This window comes from Synchytrium microbalum, assembly GCF_006535985.1.
Source record: "Synchytrium microbalum strain JEL517 chromosome Unknown SmJEL517_scf0007, whole genome shotgun sequence".
NCBI classification, from domain to species: Eukaryota; Fungi; Chytridiomycota; class Chytridiomycetes; order Synchytriales; family Synchytriaceae; genus Synchytrium; species Synchytrium microbalum.
The window spans coordinates 284943-294819 of record NW_022158356.1 but is presented as its reverse complement, the minus strand read 5'-3'; the positions used below and the strand labels follow the sequence as shown (position 1 = coordinate 294819).

The following is a 9877-nucleotide window of genomic DNA, read 5'->3' as shown; positions in this document are numbered from 1 at the left end:
TCATTCATATTCATATGTTATATCTAATCTGTTGAAGAAGCCGTCGTCGCAACGAACCTGTGTGCTTGTGTCGAGCTAAAAGCCAACTGATTTTGAAAACATGGCGGCTATAGACAAGAACCAACAGAGTGTAAGTCTTTGAAATTTGGAGATATGAATTTGAGTCCTTAGGAAGCTCTGATTTCGGAATCGCATTCTCTTAAAAAAATCATCACATAAATCGTCACACTTTCGAAAAACTAACATTCACGCCTTTTTTAAAACTCTTAGAGTATTGCCTTTTATGATGACTTGGTCGAAGAATGTATGATGGAAGTACTGTTTGAAGCTCATCGAGAAGCGAAATTGGCCAATGCTGTATGCCAGATCTGTTTGCAAAAGTAATCAAGCTTGCTTTCCTTGCTCACAACCCTGTATCTCTAAGATTCTTTATCTATTTTTAGATGTCGCTGCTATGGTATGATCGTTGATCTCCCCTTTCTGCATTGCCTTCTCACTCGTTTTTGGTAGTTCAAGCACCAGGCCGAGACGTGTTTGGCCAGGAACTCCAATCCAAAGTCTCTGATGAAAAGATCCCATGTCCTAAATGCACCAAGATTGTTACTGCTATGAAGTTTATGGCGCATCTGGAAGGGTGTCTTGGATTGGCTGGTTTTGGGAGGCAGAGTGCACGGGCGGCTAGTCGAAGGTACTCATTCATTGCTATGCAATATTTTTTTCGTCCGCTAGATATTGCACAATCTGCTGATTCGATCACTTTCTACATAGGATTTATGATGCAGCTAATGGTGGCTCGCAATCATCAGCTGGACGAGGAACGTCGTCATCACCATTCGGAGATTCGGATTCTGACAAGGAGGGGTCGACTACTAATGATAGGAAGCGTACGTATGAATTGGAATGATGTGAGTAAGTTTGCTTGATATGTAACAATGTTTTGAATTATTAGGAAAGAAGAAGGTATGTTTTGTGATGCATGAGATTCATTCATTGTGACGCTTAAACCTCGTTTTTACCAACAAGACAAAGAAGAGCAAAAATGGTATGTTCTCGTGTTTCCATGATTTAGTTCGAATTTGTATTGATTAGATGTGAATCGAAGATGATGAATGGGAACCAATGCCTACTGGGGATATGAGAAATTCAAAGAGTCCATCACCTGCCAAAGTGGTATGCATACTTTTGCTACAAAGCTTTGTTGTTGGTGATAACTTAGCGATTCTAATCGTTCCTTCTATTCTATAGTCTATGAAACGTACGTCATAAGCTCTTCAACCTTCCACTTGTTGACAAAACCTCTGATGCGTGCACACTTAGTGAAACTACCAAACAGCAAACCTCCACGAACACAAGGAATGGCACCTATGCCAGCACGAACAGGAACACCATCATACGGGATCTTACCCCCTTTAGAACCACTCGCATCCAGATCTGCAAGCCAACCAATGAACCCTGTAACCCACCACCACCACAACTCATCTCTCAACATGCAGCGATCATCTTCAGTCTCATCGGGTATAAGTGCTATATCTTTGTCATCAGCATCAAATGGATCTCCTGCAAACCCGATTGTTTTGGATGGGCTGGATGGGCAGCTTTTCAAGCAACCACATGCTGAAGTTATAGGTAACATTGTGATTTGGATTCGGGAGTGTCAAGTATAGTGATACAATTGATTTTTAGATGTTACTGGAGATGATGAGCTTTTTTCGGATGTGATATTGTAAAGGACTTTGTTGTTTGATTTTTTCATAAAATATAATGATTTTTTTTAACAGTTTTATTATAACCGCTGGATAACTCCATCAGGAGAAACCGTGGGACAGATTTAAAGTATACGAATTACAGATATGATGATAGTAGTGTACAGCGTTATTTCTCTTTGCTACGCGATATTGTTCTAGTGTTTTGAAGGCGTGTATAGACCTGAATTCCTCGTGGAAACTGCTGGTTGGTTACGCGTCAATTCAATGTTGTTCACCCATTGACTCCATTCACCCCCATTTTGCCGTGCCTCTTGCTGCGGAGCAGTTTCCCAACGAAACTTTAACCGTCCATTCACCCTTGCAGCACACTATTTAAAGCAACGTAAGCTCTCTCCAATGGCTCCTCACTCTTCAACGTGCTCTTGTACCTGTGGCAACTGCTGTCTATCAACAACCTCAAACAAAAATCAAACATCGCCAAGTAATCTTTATAACAACGGAATGCAACCTCACGAAGCTGAAACTGGACCTGGAACAGGTTTATATCATTTGCACACGCACGAGAACTACTTCAGGCCAACTCATCTTCTACTAGGAACTACTCCAAGCGCTTACGACTCTGGCTACGGATACGACGAAACATCACCAATGTTTCCCAACTATACGGCAGCTGGTGCCTCCTACTATAACAACTTTCGAATGCCTCCTCCCTATTGGGCCGACCGATTCGCCGCTCGCTATGGAGCCTGTCCATGCCCTCGCTGCTCAACAACAAATGAAGTCGTTGCCGCAGCATCTGATGCACAAGTAAACGATGTGGCTGGGAACTTGGCTGGACTGTCTATGAATGGTGCTACTACTGCTGCTGCTTCTGCTTCTACTGCTGGTGGTGCTGGCAAGGATAAGGCCAGAGACTCTGAACGCTGCTCTGACGATGAATGGGACGACTATACCTTCGGACCACCATGTCATGGACGTGGTGGGCCTTGGGGTCGTGGAGGTCCTCATCACCATCATCCTGGCCGTGGTGGTAGAGGCTTCGGTCATCGAGGCTTTGGCTTCCCAGGACATCATCATGGTCATCATATGCCACCTTATGGACCACCACCACCACATCACTTCCCTCATCATCCAGCACCTGAATTCCCTCCATATCTAGTTGAAGCCCTCCACCGATATATGGCCGAACACATGCAGTCACAGCAGCCACCTCACGGTCGTCATCATCACCATCATGGTCGAGGAGGGCCATTCCATTTTGGACATCGAGGTGGGCATCGTCATAGCCAATCGGCTTCTCCATCTGCTGCTGCTGATGTATCTGGTCAATCAGAAGCCAAGTAAATTCCGATAAATCATCATAGATAGATTCCGACGTCACCCAGTGCTATCAACAAAGTCATCTTATAAAGCTGCTGTCTCTCGTGTTTTCTATATCTTGTATCTGTAAAAAAATCATAAAAACATAAAACCCAATATAAAGCATACTTGTGTACTGTTCTTGATTGCGTCAGTGCTGCGTCCTCTAACAGTTCCAACCAACTTTCAAAAGCATTTCAGATACTAAATGACTTTAATTTTTCAAACTCTTCCATCCTTTTACAAGTTTGCTAGCTTTCTACTATCAGCAGCCCCCTTCAAAAATATACTTTGAGCCATCAAACTCGTACACTCGGGCGCCATAATAGCAAACACTTGCGCGCGAATCCCATTCACTACCGCATCTTTCGGTGCAGCATCATACGCCAACTGTACCAGCGAGGCACCCAATGCCGGATTACTCTCAGCATGCTTTAAAGCTACTCGCGCGAGAGCTTGTGGACTTCCAGCCAGATCCGAGATAGCTTTACCGAGATCAGCATCCTTAGGTGGTTTCAAATGGGCAGGATTTTGATCATACCAGCCAGCATATAGCCGCCATATGTTGTGGACGATGAACGTGGGCTCATCGTAAGTGGGTCTGAGATATGGGCGTTGAATTAGATGGTCGGGCACTTTTAGGGAGTGGACGATTTCGTTGAGTCGCTTTCCGGCGTTTAGACCTGTGCATGGTTTAATGTAAGTGAGGTTACCTTGGAAGAACAAATTGAGATATACCGGCCAATGAATGCTGGATCACGATATCAAGTGCCTCGGCTGTTTCACTTAAGAGTTGGTGAACGTGAGCTGTAGATATTACGGGTGCTCCATGGCCAGGAAATCTAGTTTGAAGAGCGTCAGGAACGACTAAAGCACGCTCCCGTTGCAAAGCTCAGCTTACAGTATTTCAGGTGCTCGGGCGTCCATAGCTCGTAATGCATCTCGCCATCCTTCCGGCCACCTTTGTACTTTTTGGGGGTTGCCACAATTTGGAAACGCCCATATGATTAAATCACCACTTAATACGGCTTTTGCTAGCAGACGTTACAAAAGGAGGTTAGATATCTGTAAGCATTGAAATTTATCAACCATAATGAAATCACGATAAAGCACACAAAAGTATGCGTTAGATTTCTGTAAACGATGAGCCATGGCAGCTGCACAACCATAATCACAAGTACCTTGAGGCAAATAAATCCACGTCCCATCATCCGTCTCCCCCTTTGCATGATGCAATTCAAGCACAACACCTCCAACACTCAACTCCAAATATTGGGTATACGTCACATCAGGACGCCTAAAGTTTCTCTCAAACACGAAATCAGCAGTGCCTTGAAACTGCACGGCATTGATTTTCGAATTGTATCCGTTCGTCAGTAGGTATCTGTCGAATCGACCGTTAACGTTTTCGTGAGCTACGACACGAATGGGGTGTCCTGGTTGTTGTGCTTCAAAGTGCTTGATGCCGCCGACGTGGTCGAGATGAGCGTGAGTGTAGATGACGGTGTGGACTGGTTTTTGGGTTGTTTTGCGGAGTTCTGCGAGGATTGCTTTTGCACCATTGTCAGAGGATGTGTCGACAACCACCAGGCCTGGAAAGAGGATTTTGAGAATACCGAGAATCAACTTGCATCATGTAAACTTTGTTTTTGTATTAATGTACCTTCAGTAGTGTCGATCACAGTCACATTTCCAAATCCCATCAAAAAAGTTATTTGAACACCATTGCAACTGAACGTTTCTGATGCTGTGCCGACAGCTAATTTCATAGAATGATCGATGAGTTCCAAAGATCTGCAAACTAGTAGTACTCTTAACAAATTCTCACCTGCAGAAGGAGAAGCACGCAATGTTCTTGGATTTGCTGCCGCGTTTGGCACTGCAGCACCATTCCAATTACGCGCTGCAAGCTTTGTGATGACACCTGCCATATTTCAATACTAGGAGCTTCTAACGGCGGTCCTGAATGCTGTGCTTGGTAGCCTGATGAGTCGCTCAATGGTTGAATGTGTAACCGATTGCACAAACAGCACGCCATACAAGACGTGGTTGAATTAGGAACAACAACGCCAAACAGCTGTCGCTTGCAGTCAACTCGAGAGGATGTGATACATGCTTGCTTTGATCAGACTAGTACATGTATTCAACAAAAAAAATCCACACAATGAAAGAACTATTGAATACATGCATCCAGCACCCCTCATAGCTCACACATCCAACACGCATTCTCCTTTTCATTTACTCGTCAGAAGTGAACCAATCACCCTTACAATTCAAAGAGACGAGATCAACTCGCCATCATTCAAAAAGTACGCAATCATCAAAAAACAACACATCTATACCACGGTATAAATGTGCGTTCAACACTTCATGCTGGGGTGATGGCTCTACTTCTCATCCTCCGAGGTGAAAAGTGCGTCTGATGTGGAAACAAAAGACTGGAAACAAACTCTACATTTGACCCTATTTGATAGTTGTGGATGCATGTTAGAAGGGATTGTATGGATGAGTTGATTGTAGATATTGAATAGAATAGATGGATTGTTGATTGCTTCAACGTTCGAATTTTTTTTTTTCGTCAAACCCATGAAAAAAAAACTTGAAAACATTTAACAGCTTGAAAGACATCCAGACAGCCACCAAACGAAACAAAACAAGACGGAATCCTCATAATATGATGGCTGCCATCTATATAGGATGTGTCCTTGCCGTCCTTTCACTCTACTTTTTCACCTGCCACCCACCTGTAAAGCATGTTCGCAACTAAACAAAAAACGGAGCACAGTTCGCTTATATAGTCTCCTCAAGCTTAGTAACAGCTTACTAAGAAGCCAGATGTGAATATTGTGCTCAAGACGTGTATTTACGCGTCATTTGATGCTTCTTCGTGGTCGCAGCACTTCCTACAAGGGAAATTTTCATTGCAAAGTCGATAATTATCAAAAATCACGATCAAGATCAATATGGACAAGATGGACTTGATGTCGGTTCCAGCGGATATCATTCTAGACATCATTTCACACCTGGATCAACAATCGCAATACTCCCTCTGTCTGGTTAGCCATGCATTGGCTGATATCACGATCCCGTTTCTGTATCGAAAGCCGCTACTCTTGTTGGATTCAAGTATCATCAAGTTTACAAACACTATATTCTCAAGTAATTACCATTGTGGATTTGTTAAAAGCATTGATCTGTCTCGTGTATGGTGAGGAAACCGCTCTGTCAGTCATAAAATGTGGAATTGTGCTGGTACCATGCTATTGACACAAACTAAATGGACTTTTGCATTCACTTTAGCATCACCGTATCTTCATGTTTCGGAAGTGGAACTTCCTTTTCACATGCTCTCGAACTCTTGACTACAAGATTCAAACCCCTTCGACACATAACACTTGAACCTGATGGTATTGCCCTTTCATCTGAATCGATCCGGCAAATCCTGATACATGCGAGCAAGGAACACCGTCTGGACCATCTAGTTTCGCTTAAAACGACATGGTGGAGCATTCCAACACACGAACCAATGTCGAATCCATTTCCAGCCACACTCAGATTCCATTCCTTACGTGATTTTGAATTTGGTGGTAACGGAACCGATTGGATGTATCTAATACAGTCATGCCAGAAGCAAATCCGTCGATTTTCATTTGGGAAGCCGTCTGCTCCTTGTGGACTTGATCAAGTAAAGAGGAATATCACGTTAGCTGAGTGGGAGTTTATTAGTGGGATGGAAAGCTTAACGGAATTGGATGTCTCTGGCTGCTTAATACGTGTTTCTTCTAACGCCCTTCCCAACAATGTCAAGACCGTGGTGGTCGATGAGGTGGCGTTTGATAACCTAGAATTGCGAGACAGTTGGAGTAGATTTGGTACGCCGAGAGTAGTGTCCTTGAACTCCACAATTCCACAACCAATCACGAGGAAGAGATTGTGGTTGTTGTGTGTTGACGCCATGTTGTAGTCTTGTAGTAAAGGTTGGCAAGGTGCAAACAAATACAAATATAGACATCTTACATGTCAAAAGTCAACATGTCGCGTATCATCAAATCGAGATTTGACGGAACATTCGGGCAGTTCCATTTTGGACACAAGCCCTTCTAGAGTACAAACGCCACTGGCAACCGTTCCAACATACCCAAAGCCGAGAACACCACATGCACACTTGGCAACGAGCGAACATTGTCTTGTAGAGTCCAAAACAAGGCCAGCGAGCTATAAGCAAGTCGAAATCAACTGCTCCGAAATTTTGACCTCAAACAGCAAAACACATACAAAACAGCAGCCTTGACCGTGTTTCTTTCGAAGGGTCGAAGCAAGTAGAGTGGACATTATCGAACAATTGGTATCTGGAACAGTAATAGCAGCCGAAAACACGGTAGCAACGCACTGGTTGACCTTGTGATTCATCGGACTCCTTCAAGCAAACGACACAACAAAGGTCATTTCACTGAGGAGGAACTAAAGGTCTGTAGGACGTATCTGAATGGCAGCTATAAGAAACAACGGCCAATTCATATTAACTTTAATACTTGCTTCTTATTTTCTTTCCTTCTAACCAGCTGCTTCATCAAATTTCAGGCGGTTGATCAAAGGACGGAGGCAATTTCTAGTTTCGGAGGAAGAGGTTATAGGAGATAGTTAGTGCCCAAACATGTCATCTAAACGCAGGAACGTCGTCAACCCGTCTATGGAAAGCAACATACCGTCAAAAGATTCACCTTCATCAAACAGTACAAATGTGATTAATGGGATAAAGTTGTCGAGTAAGTACTATTACCCGAATATGCACCGAACGAACTAGTAGAATACCACACGAGACGACATATTACACTCTCTCCCGCACACAGTCACTATGTGAATCATCTCGCTACACCCATTAAGTTATTTAGGACGAGTTGTGCGCGGGAGGATTTACCACTGGGAGAGAGCGTTTTTGTGTTGGAGACCCCAACGGACTAGAGGGCACATGCTATTCGCATACCCATTATTTAAATGATCTAATCTCTTTTCTCCTCTGTCTTCTCACTTTTAGACGAACCCGATTCCAACAAGGTGGTTGTGGTTCAAGCAAACGATGGCAAGTCAGGAGAAAATATAGAACTATCATACACAAACTACAAAGTCATTGGAAACGGATCGTTTGGTGTGGTCTTCCAAGCCAAGATTGTCGAAACAGGAGACCTCACAGCCATAAAAAAGGTCTTGCAGGACAAGCGATTCAAGGTAAATATTAATTAAAAAACTTGTTTGGATTCACGTAACGTCTTGACAGCGTATGATTGACACTGATATTATGTATTAGAATCGTGAACTGCAAATCATGCGACTGGTCTCCCATCCAAACATAGTTAGTTTGAAAGCCTTCTTTTACTCGAATGGCTCGGGCGAGAAGAAGGATGAAGTGTTTCTGAATCTTATGCTGGAATTTGTTCCAGAAACAATTTATCGTGCGTCAAGGCATTATGCTAAGATGAAGCAGGCTATGCCAATGATCTGTATCAAGGTATGTTGTTCTGTTGGTGACGTGGTTGAAAAAAAGTCGATAGCTGTTGAAGAAGGGGTATTAAGGATGAGTTTCGGACTTGATTCAGATGTAGCTTGGAGGGTTTTGTGGGGAGATGTGGTTGAGATGTTGTCAAATCTATCATCTCGGCTTTTTTTGCGACCATACTTATTCTCACATATCATACTGAACGCATAGCTCTATATGTATCAAATGTTCCGGTCCCTTGCCTACATTCATTCTCTGGGGATCTGCCACAGAGATATCAAGCCACAAAATCTGGTATGAGTCGCGCTTTTTGTACATTGCACAAACAGCAGTTGCAAAAGCAGACACAAACCATTTCTGAACTGTATTAATCATCTAGCTACTGGATCCTAACTCTGGTATCCTGAAGCTATGTGATTTTGGATCAGCTAAAGTGTTGGTTGCTGGAGAACCAAACGTCAGTTATATCTGCTCACGGTACTACAGAGCTCCAGAGTTGATCTTTGGAAGCACAAGTTATAACGTCAGCATCGGTATGTGACGTATACATGCATTTGTCGAAATCGTTTTATTACTTCTCATCACTTACACCTTTTTTTGGCTTTTGAATAGATGTGTGGTCAACAGGATGCGTGATGGCTGAATTGATGTTGGGACAACCACTGTTTCCTGGTGAAACTGGTGTTGATCAACTAGTGGAAATCATTAAAGTTCTCGGTACACCCACACGAGAACAAATCAAGTCCATGAATCCAAATTATACGGAATACAAGTTCCCACAAATCAAGCCCTGTCCTTGGAGCAAGGTAAAGCATCGAGCAGATTCAAGAACAGTTGTTTGTTGAGGTTGAGTCAAGGCGCCATTTGACAGTCTACGCATGCTGATCTTGTTTTTGCACACATAATAACAGGTCTTCAGGTCAAGAGCAACCACACCCGAATCACTGGATCTGATTGGGAAGTTGTTGGAGTACACGCCAACTCTACGACTGACTGCCGTAGAGGCCATGGCTCACAACTTCTTCGATGAGCTGAGAAACCCGGCGACAAGAATGCCCAATGGAAAAGAGTTACCGCCACTCTTTGACTTTACTGCCATGGGTAATTATACTGTTTATCTTTGTCATTGACTTTTGTCTGCCAAAGATTGCGGTCCTCTAATCGCCCTTTTTGGGATATTAGAACTCTCGATTCGGCCAGATCTAATTAGGCAGCTGGTGCCACCACATGCTGAAGCAGCTCTTCTGGCACGTGATATTGATGTCAACAAGTTTACGCCTGTTGCAATCCAGCCACCTGTGTCGATTCAGGACTAAGT

At 43.4% G+C, this 9877-nt stretch overlaps 2 protein-coding genes across 2 annotated transcripts; both read left to right on the top strand.

Annotated features, from left to right (window-relative positions):
- Positions 1-100: 100 nt before the first annotated feature.
- SmJEL517_g01933 (uncharacterized protein) lies at positions 101-3050 on the top strand (the record flags this gene model as incomplete). The annotated part of the gene is made up of 11 exons (XM_031167861.1): positions 101-130; positions 271-357; positions 444-465; positions 511-688; positions 769-884; positions 950-960; positions 1024-1042; positions 1103-1170; positions 1246-1255; positions 1318-1626; positions 2302-3050. 11 exons carry the CDS (start codon positions 101-103, stop codon positions 3048-3050), a joined length of 1599 nt encoding a protein of 532 aa, XP_031026184.1.
- A 4669-nt stretch (positions 3051-7719) lies between these two features.
- SmJEL517_g01932 (uncharacterized protein) lies at positions 7720-9875 on the top strand (the record flags this gene model as incomplete). The annotated part of the gene is made up of 7 exons (XM_031167860.1): positions 7720-7831; positions 8101-8291; positions 8371-8571; positions 8939-9092; positions 9172-9365; positions 9471-9660; positions 9742-9875. The coding sequence occupies 7 exons, from the start codon at positions 7720-7722 to the stop codon at positions 9873-9875; spliced, it is 1176 nt and encodes a 391-aa protein (XP_031026183.1).
- Positions 9876-9877: the final 2 nt, after the last annotated feature.